The sequence below is a fragment of the Ictalurus punctatus genome, chromosome 1, assembly GCF_001660625.3.
Source record: "Ictalurus punctatus breed USDA103 chromosome 1, Coco_2.0, whole genome shotgun sequence".
NCBI lineage: Eukaryota > Metazoa > Chordata > Actinopteri > Siluriformes > Ictaluridae > Ictalurus > Ictalurus punctatus.
In genome coordinates this window covers 10,854,562-10,876,385 of record NC_030416.2, presented here as the reverse complement: position 1 = coordinate 10,876,385, position 21,824 = coordinate 10,854,562, and the positions used below count along the sequence as shown (strand labels likewise).

Genomic DNA, 21,824 nt, shown 5'->3' with positions numbered 1-21,824 from the left:
GTGAACCTCGCCCAGCCCGTGACCCGCCTTGTACTCTTCAAGTGCGCGCTGCGATTGGTCCACGCTGACACCCCGGTCGCGAGGCCGCCTCGCCTTCTGATTGGTCCACAGTGCTCTGGAATGTCAGTCATATGCAAATTAGGGCCGTCCTTTGGCGCTTCACTGTAACGGTGCGTCCAAAAAAAAAAAAAAAAAAAAAAGGCAGCTTCTGAGTATTCAGTGAGGTAAAGAAAAAAAACTGTTATTTTACACTGGAACCGTACTTTACACTGGTGACGTAGAAGCTCGTGGTGATCTACTAGCCAACAAGAACAACCTGACAGGGTCAAGCACTGAGTTAATTTGCATTGATCCCGCCTTAAAAATGTGTCCTCTAATAACTTTTATGGGTTATTAGACCAACAAAAAGGTTTTTGTTTTTTTTTCCATTTCTTCAACAAATATTTAATTACATCCCCATCAGACTATTGTCCTCATTTATCTACCCATACATGACAACGTAAAACCTACAAGTTGGGACGAAACAGTGCCAAGCGTCAATGTAACAATGTGACACCATTAGCTAACAAAGTGCCTAATAAACCATTCGAGCTTCTGGTAAATGACTGACTCACACAGATATGTGTATGAGAAATATAAGAAGTGGAAGTGCTTTACTGGAACCTGATCTTAACAAGTGCACTTCCTCTATTGCTCCCAATGACCCACGGCATGCACTTCTAGCACTGCCCACGTTTATCTCAGTACATCTGACCATACAGTACCATCTGACCCTTCTACTTACACCAAAACCACTTCTAAATGCACTTCTAAATGTCAGAACAGACAGCCATATCCACCCATAGAAAATCACTACCATGGAACCAAAAAAAAAAACAAAAAAAAAAACACAGCACTGCTAGGCATATTTATTTATTTATTTATTTATTTACTACTAAATTGTATACTACTAAACTGACAGGGTCTGACAGAGAATTAATACATGATCAATAACACATGTTTTACACAGTGAGACGGCATCCCAATATGTAAAGCACTGTGTCCGAAGGAATAAACATGATCTATGGGCTAAAAACATTGTCTTCATCAGGACAGCTATATAACACTTGAGAGAGAAATCGAATGGAAAGGTTCCAGATTTGAAACATAACAGTGTTTCTAAGTTACATTGCAAGTGGTATCAAATTTCCTTTATGCAGCTAAATGACTCACTACATACTGTGCTAAGTACTGCATTACTGTTGTCTGAGAGTGCTGAGCTGATGAGGCTGAGAGGGAGTACACAATGTATGCTCGTGTTTTTGCCAAACTACCCGAGGTCAAGATAATAATGATGTCACATGGCTCAGGTTACATTGGCCTCAAACTCTGATACCAGTATGCACAGTGTCTCTAGTGCATGATAAAAGCATGTTCACTTTGTGTGTGTGTGTGTGTTTCAGTTAGGTATGAGAGTGCTGAAAGAGTTGTTTGTAGAGGCCAATGAGGCCTTGGCCTTGGGCTCAGTATCAGTCTGTGCCATTTCAAATACTCACACTATGGAGAGGAGGATGTGTGTGTATGTACATTGCCAAAAGTAAGACTACATTTTCCATACACATTTGTCATCCAATCCAAAGTATAACGTTCCTCCGCGTACAACAGTTACACAAAAATAATTTGTTTCAAAATGTGAACTAGATACTATTTATTCATTACAGAAAGGTACAGATATTTACTACTAAAACCAGAGGTGGGTAAAAGGCTTGAGAGAAAGAGAGGGAAAAAATGGGTGGGAAGGGGAAAGAGCGCGAGTCAGGCGAGTAAAAATAGAACAAGAGTCATTCCGAGGAGAGAAGAGCAGGGAGGGGGAGAAGAGAAAACAAGTTGTGAAAACACAGCTGCTCTCATTGGACGAGCGTGAGATGAAAAGCAGACATTGCTACACAACACACTTCATTTCGTAATATAAATTCTTTAAAGTACATAATATTAATTATAAAGATGTCTCCTTAAACTGACAATGTGCACCAACTGACAATGACGAGCTTTTTCAGCAGTGGGCAGGAACAATTGTAATCCTGACCAATGAGCTTGTTCGGAGCTCCTTGGTTCAGCCAATCAGGGCAAGATGAACTGCCTCAACATAAGACTGACTGTAGTAAACAAGTTCTTAACCCTTTCACTGCTGAAAAAGAACTAAACACCCAAGCTTTGTGTTTTCCTAAAAAGAAATAAATAACGTGTTCTTGAAAACATGTAACGTGTTCTTGAAAACAGCACGAATAGACTTCAGTTTATTCCATCATGAGCAGAGACAGAAATATTTTTAGCATGAGTGAGTTAGAAGAACAAGTGTGATCCCCACTCTCCTTTTTGCACATCGTTGCCGTATCCAATTAATTTTGTACTTTTTTTTTTTTTTTTTCTAATTGCAACTTAATCACAACTTCTCATTTGCTGTTGCCATGGCAACAGTTACACAGGCACTGATAATGCCACTTTGGGTGACTAGTTATCATCTACCTGGCTTTTTGACTTTGGAAAAATAAACAGCATGTAATGTTAGACATCTAATTGAAAGCACACCAATTAAATAATCCTAATAATTCAGTCAGTCATGCCTGTATATGTCCTCTTATCTGAGATTGATGTAACAGCTGCCTCTAACACTCCGACACTTACCAGCCCCTGAAAGATAGTAAAAGAGACAGAGAGAGATGTTTTATATTTAACAAAGTATCCTGTCTCTAGCCATGTTGAAAAGAGGGGAGAGGATAACGAAGGGGTGCTGTTATTGTGGGAAGGGTGTGTGTGTGTGTGTGTGTGTGTGTGGAGTGTGTCATGTCAAAGTTGATACTGCTTTGTATTGTGGTATGTATTGGTTGTGAGTTCAAATCTCATTTCTGCTCGGTTGGTTCGGTGAGCAAGGCCCTTAAATCCTCAATAAAGTGCTCAGCTGTATCCTGTCTCAGTTGTAAGTCACTTTGAATAGCATTGGCTGTACAAGCATCAGTTAAATAAGTAAATGTAAATGAAAAAGCACAGGTGATGAAATGGTGCATTTGTGTGTTTATAGTGTGTGTAATGTGTAATGTCATACCGTGTCCACATGGAGGCAGCACTGGCATGTGTCAAATCTACAAGGACGTTAAATAAGAACAGAAGCGAGCGGGACTGGACATGAGGAAAGAGTAAAAATAAATAAATACATACAATTACCAAAACTCAGAAGCTCATGTGATTAAAACACACAGATTGAATGTTCCAGTGTAACTGATGCAAAGGTTAAAACCCAGTCAGGCTTTTATAGATGACTAATGAACGCATGTTGTTATCGACACACACAAGAACATGAGTGTGTGCTGAGTATCGACACTTCTGCTTGTTGGTGTTTTCCTGTTTTGTGAGGTCGAAGGCCGGGGACAGGATTTAATGCAAAGGGAATAGTGTGGCAGTGGCAGTGCCAGGATTCTCCAGAACTATCGTACTGAAAAACCAGAGGCTTCTGCACTGCAGCACTCTGAGAGAGAGAGAGAGAGAGAGAGAGAGAGAGAGAGAGAGAGGTGACTGGTTGAAAAACAAAGATAGAGCAGACAGCGAATTACAGAGAGATGAATGGATGAACTGAATAATGCAAGTGGGCACAGATTTTAAAGTTTAAAATAGATTTCTGCCATTTACAATGTCCAGATTTACTCCGAGACGACGAGTGATGCTGTTCATAATATGGAACTTTTCCATGGTGGAAAATGGAGAACTGTTGAAAAACAGTAGATAATCGAGTATGATCAAGTATTGTTTCTGATAGTTAACAATCACAAAGTAGTAATCAGATATTATAAAGACAGCAGGTATCATAATACAGGTTTTGGAATGCATATGCCTGATGGTGCATCACAATTAGACGTTAATTGCTACGGCAGTGCTGAATACACAAAATGTCTGCTCTGTGTGCTTCATGGAAACACTTTTGTCTTTTGAATTCGAAATGCCTGAGCCACATAACAATTGCGTTATTCTTCGTTGCCGGTGCAATATACTTATATAATATACAATATCTTGTACAATGTGCAGTATTGTATGGGTGTGTGCATGTTTGTGACATAGTTCTTTACATACATTTGTTCTTTTCTCAAGGTGGACCTCGCGTATTTTGCATCGCTGCCTTGGTAACAGAACCTGAACATGACACTTCTGATATTCAGTAGCTCCCAACATGTTACTCCGCTGTATAGCACAGAGAACCCTGGCATGAAAATCAAACCTCTCACTCGCTGCAGCTCAACTCACTTATAATGGAAATCTCACGGCAGTTATGTCAATCCTAGCAATATGTGCTTGTATAATAATTAACAACTACTACTACTATTTCACACTAGCGATAAGGTCTTCGGATGGACCAGACGTATGATAAAGTCTGAGTAATTGTGGTTACTTTGCGTGTTCCTAAAGGTTTTCTGTTGTCCCTGCATCGTCACATATGCCTAGAGGGCTATTCTGATGACGCATAACCTCAAATTCTTTCCCTGAAGTCCCATGTCTGATGAAACAAAGAATTATACGATTCAGATCTACGAAAACATGTTTTTCACGTAAATGTTCAGTGACACCATAGCAACTGCATTTAGACTTCTATTAAAATGGACTTTTAAGTAAACATGTTTTCTGTTGGCAATATATACTGTATACACACACTCACAGAGCACTTTATTAGGAACACTATACTAATACTGGACAGGGCCTCCCTTTGCTCTCAAAACAGCCTCAATTCTTCATGGCATGGATTCCACAACATGTTGGAAACACGGAAACACTCCTTTGAGATTCTGGTCCATGTTGACATGATCGTATCACGCAATTGCTGCAGATTTTTATGTGGATTTTGACGCTGCGAATCTCCCGTACTACCACATCCCAAAGCTGTTCTACTGGATTCAGATCCGGTGACTGGGAAGGCCACTGAAGAACACTGAACTCACTGACTACGTTTACATGGACAGCAGTAATCTAATTATCGACCTTAATCTGAGTAAGATAATAATGTGATTATGGTGTTTACACGAGTCGCTTTTAGAATACTCCTGTCATGTTCCCGTTTTACATGTTATACAACATAATTAGATTAACAGCCGCGTCATTACGTCACCGCGCCACGCCGTCTGACGTCCCTACAGAATTTCACGTATCAGCATACACTTCGTCTTCGTTATGGTACCGTATACAGTTTCGGGTGTTTTTATTTATTTATTTTACGAACGCTTAAAGTGCGGTTAATTATTTGTCATGCTATACGTGCTAATAGACGACTGCTTGAAGCCGTGGGTGTGTCCCAAACCGCGTACTTACCGTCTATATAGTAGCCGAGATACATACAGGTATTTTTCCCCACTACAGGCCTGTAGTAGGAAAGTATGCGATTTGGGACGCAGCCGAACTCTGCTTACTTCGATTATGACCTTAATTAGATTAATGTAAGTAAAAATTGCTGTTTACGTGGTAGTTTCTTAATTAGAGTATGGTCTTAACCGGATTAAGAGGGGATTATTGTTGTCCATGTAAACGCAGATACTGTCATGTTCATGAAACCAGTTTGAGATGACTTGAGATGCTGGAAGTAGCCATTAGAAGATGGGTAAATTGTGGCTATGAAGCGATGCACATAATCAGCAACGATACACGAATGGGCTGTGTCAATCAAGCAATGATTGATTGGTATTAATGGGTCAAAAGCATACCAAGAAAACATTTCCCACACCATTACACCACCTCCACCAGCCTGGACTGTTGACACAAAGCAGGTTGGGTACATGGATTCATGTTGCTGGTGCCAAATTTTGATCCTACTTGTGCTTCAGCAGAAATCGAGATTCATCAGACCAGGCTACATTTTTCCAGTCTTCGTCCAGTTTTGGTGAGCCGGTGCACACTGCAGCCTCAGCTTTCCGTTCTTGGCTGACAGAAGAGGAACCTGACGTGGTCTTCTACCGTTGTAGCCCGTGCGCCTCAAGGTTCGACGTGTTGTGCATTCTGAGATGCTTTTCTACTCACCACAATTGTACAGAGTGGTTATTTGAGTTACTGTACATCAACAAGGTGTTTCTACCTGCAGAACTGCTGCTTACTGGGTGCTTTTTTTCTTTATTGCACCATTCGGAGTAAACTCTAGACACTGATGTGTATGAAAATCCCCGGAGATCAGCAGTTATAGAAATATAACTGTTGTTGGTGCACCAGCAATCATGCCACATTTTCCCCCCAGTCTGATGGTTGACGTGAACATTACCCAAAGCTGCTGGCCCGTATCTGCAAGATCTTATGGATTGCACTGCTGCCACATCATTGTCTGATTAGATAATTGCATTAATGTGTAGGTGCACCCGTGTTCCTAATAAAGTGCTCAGAGTGTCATATTCACTCTCACACACACACACACACACACACACACATATATATATATATATATATATATAACAGAGCTAAACTAAAAGAGCTAAAAATGTTACTGGGGTTAAGGTTAGTGTTAGGTTTAGGTGTAGGCATAGCATTAATTAGCTGCATTAATAATTATGTCACTGGAAGGTCCTGACAAGGAGGACAATGTGTGTGTGTGTGTGTGTGTGTGTGTGTGTGTGTGTGTGTGTGTGCGTGTGTGCCACAGATTAAAAGGGAACTGTAGCAATATAGTCCTATACACACACACACACACACACACACACACACACACACACACACACACACACAGTACTCTGCCAAACTCTTAGGCACCCTATTTATTTTAGCACAAACTTTGCTATAGATTTTTATTTTATGACTTCTACATTACTCAGTCAATACAAAATATTTTAGATTTTCAAACAGTAGTTTTGCAGCACAAAATGAAATGTTTGTATGTCACACAAGCAGCATATTGTATAAGAGGACACTTTTCAGACAAAAGAAAACTATAATGAAGGCTGCTGGGTTTTGGTTTTGCTGCACAAAATAAAAGCAAAGTGCGACAGTCAAAGTCTCCAGGAGAATTGTGTTTGGTTCTGCAAGATGCTTACAGCTCATTTCCCTATCAAACTGCACAGATTTTTTTTTTTTTTAAAGCAAAGGGTCATCACACCAAAATATTGGCTTTGTTTAATTTTATTACGGTTTACTGCTCTTTATAGTATTTTAGTTTATACATACATATATATATATATATATATACTATGTTGTAATATTTTTGTAGCAATAATTTAAGTACACCTATAAACATATTTTCCTTGTCAAATATACTAAATGTTTTTATTATTATTATTAGAATTATTACATTACTTTAAAAAATATGAATAATGTTTTTAAGAACATGAAAGAATTTGTTTCAAATGACAGTTTTAAAATACGAAAGACTGTCTGTAAAACCATTCATGAAGCTGCTGCATTTGCCTTTTTTTATTATTATTATTTATATTTTTAAATATTTATTTTCTACATTTCTTTTTGTGCAACAATATGATTTACGGAGGCTGAGAAGAAAGGCCAGCATTGAACATTGAAACAGAATGGGAGAGATGGGGTGTCCTTCATCAACAGAACTATGAACTGACCCTTAAAAGTCATGGCGCTGGTGCCATGAACGACTGTGTCTCAGATTCTGCTCGAGAATTTAGGAATTATTCGGCATGGAGACTTGCTTGAATATTCGTCTTGTCGCATTTCAATTTTCTGTTCGGATTTTCAAGGAGGAAGTTAGTTGTGCTAGAGACAGCAGACCTGCAGCTTGCAAACAAGACTCTTTTTATTCGACGCTTACACCAAGCAGAATTCTGCATCAACCTATCTGTACTGAAAAATTACATCCAAAAACAACTATGTGAAACAAGGGCATTTTTATTTCTATTAAAATGTATTTACACTTTTTTTTACTAAGAGTAGGAAAAACAGGCAAAAATACGTATAGACCTCTGAGGGTTACTTTTGTGCTGATAGAAAGACAAATATATATATATATATATATATATATATATATATATATATATATATATATATATATATATATATATATATATAGATTTGTATTTGCTTCCTCATCAGTCAGTCAGTCAGTCAGCAGCTAAAAAGCTAAAAGACTATATTTTTTAGCACACACACACACACACACACACACACACACACACACACACACACACACACACACACACACACACATTGTCCTCCTTGTCAGGCAAAAATACGTATAGACCTCTGAGGGTTACTTTTGTGCTGATAGAAAGACAGGAGCCTAGACATGTTTAATACACACACACACACACACACACACACACACACACACACACACACACACACATTGTCCTCCTTGTCAGGACTTTCCACTGCCATAGTTATTAATGCAGCTAATTAATGCTATGCCTACACCTAAACCTAACACTAACCTTAACCCCAGTAACATTTTCAGTTTTTGAATTAAAATCTGAAGTCTTTGTGCAAAAAGGCAGTTTTTCTCAGGGGGAACAGCTAAAAGTCCCCACAAGGTCAAAGCTGTCTGATTACTTTTTCTTGTGGGGACATTCAGCCCTCAAGAGCATATAAAAAAACAAACATTCTCTCTCTCTCTCTCTCTCTCTCTCTCTCTCTCTCTCTCTCACACACACACACACACACACACGAAGCAAGGATGTGCTTGAAAAACTGAATTCTATAAATCTTTCAAGAAGTGTTTCATTACACAGAAAAACACATGCAAGGCACAAATCCCCTCGCAAAATCTCACAACACACCCACACACAGGCGCGCATACACACACACATACACACACAGGTGCTCGCTAAATAATGTGTCATCAATGAGGAGCATGGGCGAGGGAATATTGTGTTGCAAACAGAGAATCCCATTTACTCGCTCTCTCTCTATCCCTCTCTCACACACACACACACACACACACACACACACACACACACACACACAACAACAACCAGCTATACTACATACAAAATCTTCCTTTGTCCCACTTTTCTAGAAGAACAGTAACTCGAAAAACATTATCCAATATCTTTATATCAAATTAAATGCATTTGTGTCACATTCGAATGTGAAATATTCTTGTGACAGAGATCAAGGTCTGAAAAAAACTACTCGGCACATGACTGGACATCTTTCATTTTATAGTACTAAAGGCCTCTAATCCTATTTTTGTCCATTCATTTAAAAAAAAACAAAAAAAAAAACAAAAAAAAAAAAAACAAGTGTGAGAGATTGTCGACTTTTATTACATGCATTTACAAGGAACTGTGTGTGGTGAGAATGTTGCCTTCTGCTGTAGGCATCAGGAGATCATTATATCACACCCTCGGTGTTCTGTCAGATGCCTCAGAATAAACAGCCTTGTTAAACCTTGAGGAAATTAGCTATCGCTGTTGTTGGGATATATATTTTCTAAGACGGGTGTGAGCGGACATCAGAGTCACGACGATTGGATGTTCAGGCTTAGCTCACAGCTTAAAACACACTCTGAGCACTACGAGTCACACGGGTGCAGACAAAACCAAACCCGTGTACGGGGTTGTGTAGTATAAACCGCCATTTAATATTAACGTGGAATGAACGGATACAGAAGAGATGAGAACGTCAGATCTCAATATCAAGAAGCTCCATCATTAAAACCTTTAGAAGCACTTGTATTATCTCCGCAAAGGAAATGACTTTGTGCCTGAAGTTATCCGTAAACGTTCCACTTTATTCGTGTTTTTTTTTTTTTTCAATTATATTTTGTTCTGACAAGAGCAGTTCTACATCATAACAAAAAAGAAAATGACTGTGTTTAAGAAAGGCGAACTTTTCCCCCCCAGAAACGTCATGGGGATCTGTGGTAGAGAACGTGAGCATAGAGATAAACGTAGTGCTAATGACTGAGGATGAGCAGGAGGAAGGTCTTGCCAACACTCAAATAAACGTCAGGCTAGAAAGGCTCAACATGATTAATATTTAAGTATGAGAAAGAGAGAGAGAGAGAGAGAGAGAGAGAGAGAGAGAGAGAGAGAGAGAGAGAGAGAGCGCAAAGGATTTCTTCTTAACTTGACCTGCAGTATAAAAGGCCTCCTGTATGCAGTATTTATCTTTTTATATATATATATATATATATATATATATATATATATATATATATAAATAATGTCCTGATTGTGTCCTTTTATGTGCATGGTTTGTTGTCGTGTCATGTTGCTGGCAGTTTATGAGGATTTGTAAAACTTGTGTATTGTGTTAGGTATTGTGTTGTGTTGGGAACGGTGTTGGGACGTTTCTTGTGTGTAATGTGTGTAAGCAATTGTAAAAGAGCATGTGTGTCATCATGATGGTAAACTAAACCTGAATTAAACATTATTTCATCATTATTTTAAGGCTAATGATATGAAATGAGAATTTTTTTTTTCCTCAGTACTTGGTTTCTTGACTATAAATGCAATTTTTCATCAATTAAGGCTATATATTGTGTGTGTGTGTGTGTGTGTGTGTGTGTGTGTGTGTGTGTGTGTGTGAGTACTTAATCTCTGTCAGTTACATATCAATTATAATTAACTTATGAGTTACTTTATTATAAGAGCATTCATGTAATCAATATCAATGTAATCAATATTTGCCCATCAGTGTGGTGATCACTGGAGTGTATCTGAATACCGGTGTAATGTTTTCTTTTGTGGATTCCTTCTCTGGACAAACATTTATCCTGCACATGTACATCATATACAGTGGAGTCCAAAAGTCTGATTCCACTAGTGAAAATGCTCCAATTTGGCATTCTTTTCTAATTCGATACAGCGATTTTTTTTATTTATTACAAATTATATTATTGACAGCAACATGAGTGAAAACTTGAACCTTTGAAATATTTAGATGATTTTCAGAGTTTGTTAGTATTTGGTGCGTCCCCTTTTTGCTGTAATGACAGCGTGAACTCGAGCCGGCACGGACTCTACGAGTCGGTGCGAAACCTTACGATCCGTTTTAGATCGAATCCTTCAGAGTGTCGTCTGAACGCGCGCTTCAGTAGAAGAGATTCGACATGAGGGAAATCTGACCTTTTGTACAAAGCAGTTAACACGGTCGATATCACTAATTCGCAATAGTGCATAACCTTGAATATTATATATTCAAGACACATTTACATTATTTGTTTGAAATATTTCACAGTTCTAAAACCTTCTGTTTATTTCCATGTTTAAATGGGAAAAAAAATAAATAAATTTAAAAAATCCCAGCTTTCTCAATGTGGTCTCAGACTTTTGGACCCCGACGTATGTACAACACCAAGTTGAGCATATCAGAAAAAAACTCCCTCGCGATCTTTGTACCTGTATGTTAGCGCAAAGTGACCTAATATACTTCTTGCATTTACTAATATAATAATGCTTATAAAATAATGCAGTAGGTTATAATTGCGTTTATTCACAGAAATATGTCGTACGGTATGAAATTAAGATTATTCGAAAGACTATTTATGCACAATGTGGAACCTTTTTTTTCCCGCTCTTCAGCATGGACGATTAAAATTGCTACATTACATTACAACAGCTACATTACATTAAACGACTGTTGAAACTGTCCAGTTAGAATATTCACCACAATGACTCGCACAAATCAAATAGACTGCATGCTTTGCCAACTGCATGGATGAAAAATTACGAACATTTGTATTCCTTATGAAACGTTATGAATACGAATAAATACTGCCACCGGTTTTTAACGATCGTTTACACTTTGATACGGCACTCTGACTGACACTTCTCAAGCTTAGTGGTCTTTTAATCCACTCGCAATAAACTCTTAACGGGATTTTACTGCAGTTCAGTCTTATTGCAAATTCTTATATACTTGCAAAAGCACTTCCTGCAGTGAAGTGCTCCACCTCTAAGCACACTTTTAATCTCTCGTCCTGTATTTCTGGAACAGTGACACAGAAAAAGCATCAAATTCAAAAAAGCAGTAGAGAAAAAAAAACCCAAAACAAAAAGACAGCAACGGCAACAACTCCGAACGCTAAAGAGCTTTTCTCTGAACGTCTGTAATTCTACAAAATAAGGAAAATTACGTCGTGATGTGAAATACATCGACGACGATAAAGCAATTCCGCTTTATTCCACTCTATTCGCTGTGGACAATTTAATACAAAGAGTGACATACAAACCTACATGTCTAAATAAATAAATAAATAAATAAATAAAGTGCATTATAATAATCTATTGTAAGAAATGGTTATACCTGCCAGCCACGGTTCAGCTGATAAGCTTCCAAAACAGGACGACTGGACGTGAACATGAACACACACTTAAATAAAAATAGTAAGTAAAGAGGCCTTTGTTGCTTACTGCTGTACAGTGCACAAGGCTGGAAGAATCAAAGGGAGGAAGGAGAGAAGGGAGAGGAGGACGAGGGTACAGAGATTGAGTTAGACGAGGAGGCACGAACAGAGGAAGGGCAAGACTAAGAGAAAGGCGCTCTTTCCCAAGGACACAATCTCCAAATCAAATTCAGGTTACACTAGCTGACCATCCCATCACCCGTGACGTGAGAGACGCCATTTTTCCAACACTGTGTGACACACAAAAATCCCCGACCGAACAGACAACAGTGGGGGGTTCTATACAAAACACAACTCGCAAATGAATACCTTGATTTGGAAATAAACAAATGTGTTCACGACATTTTGTTTCTCTCATTCTTTAATAACTTTAGCTTATCGGCCTAATTTACAGTTCTGCCCAAAAGTTTGCACACCCCTTGCAGAATCTGCTCAATCTTAAATCTGTTAACAAAACAAGAGTGATCATAAAAATCCCATGTTGTTGTTTATTTAGTTCTGTCCTGAATACGATATTTCACATAACAGATGTTTACATATAGTCCACAAGACAAGATAATAGCTGAATTTATAAAAAAAATTACCCCCATTCAAAAGTTTACATACCCTATTTGTCCTGAGCAGTTAAACTGCCCACTGCTTCTCAGAAAAATTGATCTGCACATTCTTTGCTTTTCCAGCATCTTCTGCATATTTGACCCCCTTCCAGCAGCGGCTATATGATGTCGAGATCCGTCTTTTCACACCGAGGACGACTGAGGGACTCGTACACGACTATTACATAAGGTGCAAACATTCACTGATGCTCCAGAAGGCAACACGACACATTAAGAGCCAGGGGGATGTAAACTTTTGAACAGGATCATCGGTGTAAATTGTTATTATTTTGTTTAAAAATCTTTTTTTTTTTTTTTAATTTAGTCCTGCCCTTCAGACGCTAAATAAGATAGTTACATCTCTCGCAGATGACAAAATACTAACAATATACACTGATCATCCCGTTCAACTTTATGCAAACAAGAGTAATGACTAATGACCCACTGGGCAGGGGTAATGTCGTGTCAAGCCACACACTAAAATTAGTGCAATATAACATAGAAAAGAAATGAATAATAGCCATATCAGGCTTTCTGTCACTTGAAAAGATTCAAGTTTTTTTTTTTGGGATCCAAAAAAAGGTTTTTTTTTGGTTAACAACCAAACAGTTTTTTTTTTTTTTTTTTTTTTTTTTTTGTTAAATAGTTAACAAATAGTTAGATATTTACTCGGGACAATTGAACATGTTTGCTAGTGACACAAACCCGGAAAAGTGGCCAAGCGGCAATCTAAGTGATTGGGTACCCTGTAATGCGAGTGCACCGTATGCCCTGTTGTTTTGATAAAACAATTCTACAAACAGGAGAACAAGCCTCACAGGCTGATACAAGCTTTTCACTTTTCAGTCTGTCAGAAATTTATATATAAATACAGCATTCCTACATAAATTCTGCTTCAGAACGCCAGCTAATTAGGCTGACATTTTTAAAAAATCGATTTAATTCCCCTCTAATTTAACTAGCCACCTACCTTTGTCTATTTCTGATGCGATTACGCATGTAAAGCATGTACTGCCTACCGTTTTTGTCAGGCTTATTCTCCAACAAGGAGAATGTGCAGAGACAGAGCTCAAACTTGGGTAACCTGCGGCTTTGTCATCTTAGACGAAATAAAATTCAGCTTGGACATAAAACATATGTGGTAATCATACAATAAAGTTTTATGTTATATGAAATTAGTATACTCATTTCATGTTCTATTTCAACCCTCCTAATCATCTGGGGTGGTGTATAAGACCTGGATACCACCTCATCCACTTGCAACAAGGTCACGCAATGACATGGTATTCACTATAAATATTGCCATCATATATCAATCTTTATCTTTCTCCTTATTGGCCGTGTGAATGTTTTACTACATAAACACAGTGTGGAGCTCTCCACTTAGCTATCCTCTCATTCCTTCTTCCCTTGGTGAGTGTGCTTTTCTTATATATTATGAGCATTAGTCGTAGAACGCTACTGGATTCCTTCAGACGGGTTTCCCTCATTAGCATGGCTGCCCTGCATTTAGCTAGTCATCCGCTGTCCCTAATATGCAGACAACCTCGGGCTCTATGGAGTTGAACAATTTTATTCTCCGCACACTTCGTCTTTGACTTCATTTTTTCTGTGGAGAAAATCTGAAAAAATCCCAAACAGTTCCCAATCTTTTCACATTTAATATCTAATAGCACGGTATCTATCAATTAGGACCTGCTAGACAGTATTAATCCACTTCTTTATTATTTCTGCATTGAAAGGCAAGATTTTCATATAGTTTTTCATTTTGTAATCACATACGCAGACACATAGGTGGCTCTCCATGCATGATGCCCTCGCAGGTTTACAAATAACCTGGCGCTTAACCGGGCCTGACTCAGACTACACTGCGCTGAATGCACTGCGATGCTTATGTCGACCTGGTGCGCTTGGCCAGCAGATTTATCCCCCATATTTGACCAGATATGGTGAAAAGTTTGGTGAGGTGCAGGTGGACTTCTTCCTCAGGATGCCCAATACTTGTTCTAACTTGTTCTATTTCTCCTTCTCCAGGACTCATTCTTTCAACTCTGCTAGGCTAGAGGGTCCTACATGGCTCCCACTGACATTATTACTAGCTGTCTAAACATATTGGATGTTTCCTCTCTGAGCATCTCTGCTGTCCCAAATGAACAATGAGATTTGGCACCCTCAACCATGTCACCTGTGTCTATGGGCCTGGCACCCTAGGGTCCCAATTTTCAGCCAAGAGGCTGATGCACCTCCAAACATCATGGTTCCCTAGGAACCCGGCATTAAAGGGGTTCATTAAAGGAGCAACGTTAAAGGCGCTATAGGACTGGTCACTCCCTGCATTGGACAACAGTCTTCATTCTTCACATGTCTGGGCTGTGGGGTAGCGTGAAAAAAGCACACATACATGCCTGTATAAAAAGTGATATACAATCACGCCAAACCATGTGTCAAACTGTGTTATGGATTGATGAGACCAAGATAGAGCCTTTAAAGCATAATGATAAAAGTTATGTTTGGTGCAAAAACAAGACTGCTTATCTCAAGAACACCATACCCATGGTGAAGCATGGTGGTGGCAGTATCATGCTATGGGGCTACTTCTCAGCTGGGTCGGAGCCTCTACTCAAGATAGAGAAGACGGTGCAGAAATGACCATCATTCATAGACCTGAACTCCAAAACACATCTGATAGACTCTAAATGAGCAGTTTTAATGTTATTTTCATATTTCACATATTTAATATTTTCAGGTTCAGTAGAAATTTGTGGATGCTTGGTTTTTGTTTCTTTCAGCTTCAAAACAATAAGTGGTATGTTCAGAGTCACCACCTCAAGTCCAAAATTGATTTGGGGACTGTTGCTCCAACTCACAAAAAGGATTTCACACATACTTCATTTTCCGAATTGATTTTCTGGGGGTGTCGCAAAAATGTAAATCATCTGTGTACAGTTCATGAGGTTTCAGATTTTTCTTGAATAAAGGTATCTGACGCAGGATTTTTCAACATCACCACCTTTAAACACAAGCACTTGCCTTTAAGCAAAAAACAAACACACATGCAAACAAACAAAACTGTATTGTAATAAATGTAATACACATAGTATCAAATAGATATATTACTATGTAATACATATAGCATACAATAAATACATATAGAATTTCAATAGCACAAAAGCAAGAGAAATTTTAAATTTAAAAATGGAAAATAAAAAAAGACTACTAAGATATATGAATGCATATATACATATTTGATATGAACATCTAATATGAGTCTCGTATCTAATATCTAATATTAAATCTAACATCTAATATATAGTTTAATTTAACAATATGGCTTCCAACTTTATTTGTCAGTTTAAAAAAGCACTCCATACAGCAGATCCTATTATTTAGCATTTTATTTTTTAGGATCGTGCACAATGTTGGCAATTGTGTGTACAACTTGTAGTCACGAGCTATTAAATAATGAAATCATAACGTGTGCATAGGTGTAGGCTACTTTATTGCTTTTTAATTCGCTAGTTTGAGTTGTCACATTTCAGAGTGACTGGCTGTAGTTACATCAAATTGTCAGACAGTGGACATAATACTGGACATAATACTGCTACTCGATGACGCGATACCGCATAAGAAAAATGTGCTTAAATCCAAGTATAGAATACCTCATAAATAAGACATGCCTCCAATTTAGGCAAACTCAACTTTGCATGTCCAGTTGTCACTCAACAGTATAAATAGGTGATAAGTCTATATCTGAGGTCTGACTTCTGATGCGCACATTTCAAAATGAACTCCTAATGATACATGTGCAACTCGCCTCACCCTGTGAGAGGATCTGCAAAATGGGGTGCAAACCTTAGGCTTCCACACGATACAATACAATTTCAATTTAAAGGCAATGGTTTGACAATACCACTGAATCTGACACGATACAATATAATACGATGTGATACAATTTCGTAGTCTTTAATCGATATGTGAACAACTTTGTTCAGAATCTAGGATAGGCCTAGCGTTAATTTGCCAATGATGCAGATGTAGAGAAGGACCTTGCTTGTCTGTTAAATTAGTTACGTATCAGTTTAAAAATATGAATTATTTTATACATATATATTGTCGGTCCTTTTTCAATACTAATCAATTTATAATCAATTATAATGGATAATAATTGATTTATGCTTGTTGCCTTGATTCATTTCAGTTGTTGCCTTGTAAATTAGTGCATTTATTCATTTTAAAGCAGATTTGTGTATACAATGGAATAAAAACATACAATTATTGTTTATTCTGCTTTTATGTTACACCAGCTTATTTATTTAATTATTTATTTATTTTTACTTTTTATGTGCCAGCTGCACAGGCAACAATTGTTGTGTTGTTGCAATTATGCCCTTGGCACAGTGACTTCTGGTTCTGGCTAGGAATAAATATATTGCTGTTCAAGAGTTTGAGAACACCTTGCTTTTTTATTTTTGTTTCCACTGACCCAAAGCTGATTAAGAGACATTTGGAGAAGCAACTGAATACACTAGCCAGACTATAGAGAATAAATGTTGACATTTAATGCATTTAAAATTTGAACTGAAATTTCTTACCAGTTCCTGGTCGTCCCATGATGATGTCCTTGCATGGCACAGGGTGCAAAGTCTCTGCAGGAAGTAAAAGTGGCAACAAAGCGGTCGGGGCAGGATGACATGGAACTGGCTGCTGTAATTTTGTTATTCCACCCTTTCCCTGATCTCCTCCTCCTGAACCATAGGAAGCAGAATCAGGGGCAGGACTGGGCACTGATATGCAGGCCAAGGCAGGGCTGGATTGAGTGGTGAGGCTTGTAGGGTTGGGGTTTGGAAGGGAAGAGATGGAAGACACCAGAACCAGAGTTGATGAAGGGCTATGTAATAAAACTGCCCCATTAGTGGAGGCTGCAGCATTAATTGGAACAGGCATCTGTAATCCTGCACCAGGGAGAACACCAGTCAAGCTGTCTTGCTTGGAGTTGGATCCCTCCTGATCGGCAACCTTGACCAGTGGACATTCTGCAAATTTTGCTAGAGGAACCTCAGGATTTCGAACAATTACAGGAGAGTCACGCAGTGTCTGCTGAGGGACTGCACGTTGTGACCCTGATTCTAAGGTTAAAGGAGAAGGTGGTAGTGAAGAAGTTGTGGATGAGGTGGGCCTTCTGCAGTGAGAGAAAGTGGTTGTCTGAGGAGAAAGTACATGAAAGGAAGTTCCTACTGAGAGATCCCCTGTGCTCTGGTCTAGTTCAAGTTTGGTGCAATCCTGCATAACAAGAGCTGTTGGTTGTGAGGTATCTGATTTATGCTTGTTAGGACTCACCGGTACAGTAAAGGTTAAACTGGTTTGGAAAGATGGTACAATGCCAGATGCAAGTCTCTCCCGATCCTTCTCTGCCACTAAGGTACTAAGCTTCGAGCTACTAGTACCACTTGTATGCCGGTGGCGACGAGGAGGTAAGACTGTCAAAGTTGTAATAGGACTGAAATTGGCAGGACGGAAACCAAAGAGCGGAGAAGGAGAGGGAGAAGGAGCTGGAGAGAAAGGTGACTGGTTTGATATAGGGGAAAATGAGGGTGTTCCTGACCGTGAGCTCCCCAAAGACACAAGCATAGTAGCAGCCTCACATTCATCAAAGTCAAAGCGTGAAAAATCCTGTGGCAGGAGTGATGGAAGAACAAGGCGTGGTCGTGAGTCAGTTCCCCGACTGCTGGTCTCACTGCTGTCCCGTGATGTCTCCTCCCAGTCAAACTCACTGCTAGCACGGCCTCGCAAGTCTGAAGGGGTTGCAGTTCCTGAACTGCTCCCGCCTCCTCTCTTTAGCTCCCTCTCTCCGCCTGTTCCTTCAATCTCTTTAGTGCGCATGGAGAGATGTCGAGAGCAGTAGCCCCTACGCTGAGACTCTTTCATGCAATTATCCTTTGAACACAAGCGACGCCACTGCTTTCCATTAAATTTCTTGCGGATACCATTGGGTGTACACACCACATCACCCTTCTTATATATTTGCTGAGCAGCAGAAAGTGGAGTTCGTGATCGTGAGGAGGAAGCTGAGGATGAAGCAGAACTCCCTGGGATAGGGACAGAGGTCTGTGAAGGAGTGGAGGTCTTGTCCAGGGGTGTAAGGGAACCTTTTGAGCTAGGTGAAGGAGGCACAGCTGTAGAGTGGGGTTGCAAAGGAACTCCATCAGAACTAACAAAAGCTGAAGAAGCAAGTGGCTGAGGGCTGTCTGATGGTAGTCCAGTCAAGTGGGTACCCAAGGATGTGCCAGCGAGACCTCGGACAACTGAGATGGGACTTGAGTATCCAGAAGGCTTAGAAATGATCTGTCTGTGGTTGGTGGGTCTAACTGTTTTGGGTACTCCTGAAACTAAAGTACCTACTGCTTCATGAAGAGGTGCCAGGTTAAGCCTTAAAACTTCCAAGTCAACCTCTGGAGTTTGTAGCTGCTTTCTTTCTCTCTCTCTTTCTCTTGCTCTTTCTCTATCTGTGTCCTCAGCCATCTGACTGTCTCTTCCAGTCACTATGATTAATGCACTGTTTGACATCATAATTGCTGGTGAGGATGCAGATGAAGTATTTGTGCCCTCATACTGTTGACCACCAATATCAGAATTCTTCTGATGTGGCTTTGTACCACCCATAGTCATTCCCCTACTAAGCTGACACAACTCTCTCTCTACATCCATATCTTCCCTTCTTTCTCTTTCTTCTCTCTCTTGCACGTCTCCTTCCCATGGTGGGACAAGAAGGCGCAGGTTTTGTCGGGAAACCCACACAGCCTGAATGCCAGTTCTCTGTTGCCCCTCATCTCGTTTGTTCCCTGCTTTCTTGTGATTATTCTCTTCATGCAGTAGCACTCTATAGGGGCAAGCAACAGCTGGATGGGAGTCCACCTGTGACACTACTCCTTCCCTGTACCATTCCTTCCCCTTATCTTCTCCATAAGGCACACAAACACGTGTCCCGACTTCCACTGGATCATTGCCTGGTGGAGGGGCATCTAAGATGAGGTCAATAGTTTGGTCTGGGTGATTTACCAATGTAGTAAATGGGAGCAAAAGTTGCATCTCCTCCCCATTAATCTGCAGTCCTACATTGAGCTGCTCTTTAGTAGCCCCACGCACCACACCACGGATAAAAACACATTCTTTGATTGACTCTTCTCCTTCTAGCTCCTTTGTTCTCTGATGACGAGCTAGCACTCTCTGATTCTTAAGGCCTTTAGCCAGTGCCTCAGCTATTCCTGAAAAGCTTTCTTGTTCAAGTTGATGGTTGCTTTGGGTAAGGGGTGGAGGCAGGGATAATGCTCTGGTTACTGGGCTTTTTGGTATGTTTAAGGTAGTCCGTATATTTTGGTGCACGTTAGAGGGCTCCACCACCTCCAGACCTGGAGAGTTCTCACCGGCTGTTTCTGTGGATGCTGAGCAAGCTAAGTTTGGGGCAACTTCTCCAAATGCATCTGTTTTCACTTGTTCCACAATGCTTTTTCTCACACATGGAACTTCATCTTTGACAACCTCTTCCCTACTCACACAATTGAGTGTTGAGTTTTCTGTGCTTGTTTTATTTTCTGCTAAAATTTTGCTGTTTACGTTAGCCGACATAACAACATTGTCAGCTTCTGTTAAAACATTATTGGCTACAGGGTGGCTATTAGGAGTAATGGGGTTACAAAGTTTACTGAGGTGATTGCTATTAAGTGCAACTGAAGGTGCAGGAGGACTGATTGGAGAGGTGCTGACAGTTCCATGTTCATACATGTACTTTTTCTTGGGCACTCTGGCTTTGAAGGTTGCTGTTTTCCTACTGGAGAGTGTGATGGGACTATGACTGGTGATGATAGAGCTGCTTTTGTTTGAGCTATTGGCTGCTGTGTTTGTGCTCAGTGGGTTGCTGATCATACTGTTTGTCATAGTAATATTATGCGTTTTTGAGCTAGTGTTTTCGGGAGTAGTCATTTTATTGACCCTCACTACAATTTGCTCGGCTTGATCTACTTCCACAGATAGTCCTTTTATCTGTCCTTTTAGCCCTTCCCTGTTTGGAGTATTGCTCCTCTTGACTGTCTTCCCTTCAGAGTTGTCCAACTTGGATGGAGTATTTTTCTGGGATGACGCTGCAGCAGGTGTAGTTTGTGATTGTCTGTCATGTTTATCTCCTCTTTTCCTCACACTCTTTGCCCGTGTGGACAAAGGAGAGCGCCCTCTCTGTTTTTTCAGAGATCTCATCTTTTATTGTAGTAAGCGTTCTTTTTTTTCCCTTTTTTTTGTTGAAAATCTCTTAATCTTCTTTTAGGACTTCTTTCCTTCTTGATCCTAAGCGGCCTCAATCAAAGTGGTTTTGATGCTATTACACCTTAGGACAGTCTGTAAAAAAGAGAAAAAAGAAAAAGAGAATGTGTCTTAGTATGTATATGTGAAATACACATATGGAAAAAGTAGCAGAAAACATTAGGTAACTATATCAGCACACTTTTGTCATCAACTTGAAGACTTTGAAACAGGTACTGGAAACCACCCTTTGGGTTGTCCATCCATCCATTTTCTGTACTGCTTATCCTACACAGGGCCTGGAGCCTATCCCAGGGGACTCGGGGCACAAGGCGGGGGACACCCTGGACGGGGTGCCAACTCATCACAGGGCACAATCGCACACACGCTCACACACTGCGGAAAATTTAGAAATGTCAATCAGCCTACAATGCGTGTTTTTGGGGGAGGAACCCGGGCTACCCAGATTAAACCTCCGAAGCACAGGGAGAACAGGCAAGTTCTCCGCACACAGGGTGAAGGCGGGAGTCAATCCCCCAACCCCAGAGGTGCGAGGCAAACCTGCTAAACACTAAACCTCTCCTTGGCCTGCAAGACACATGACACAAAACCTTCCGGAACACAATAAATTCACT

General features: G+C 39.8%; 1 protein-coding gene across 3 annotated transcripts in view; it reads right to left on the bottom strand.

Moving 5' to 3' along the window:
- cicb (capicua transcriptional repressor b) overlaps window positions 1-21,824 on the bottom strand; it is a 56,212-nt gene that overhangs the window by 24,072 nt on the left and 10,316 nt on the right. For 2 of the 3 annotated variants that reach the window (XM_017469552.3, XM_017469559.3), the window contains exon 2: window positions 17,493-21,285. In XM_017469552.3, coding sequence (XP_017325041.2) covers window positions 17,493-21,147 — 3,655 coding nt within the window. In that variant the 5' untranslated portion in view covers window positions 21,148-21,285. The remainder of the gene's footprint in view (window positions 1-17,492; window positions 21,286-21,824) is intronic. The other variant, XM_017469568.3, reaches the window with a different exon arrangement.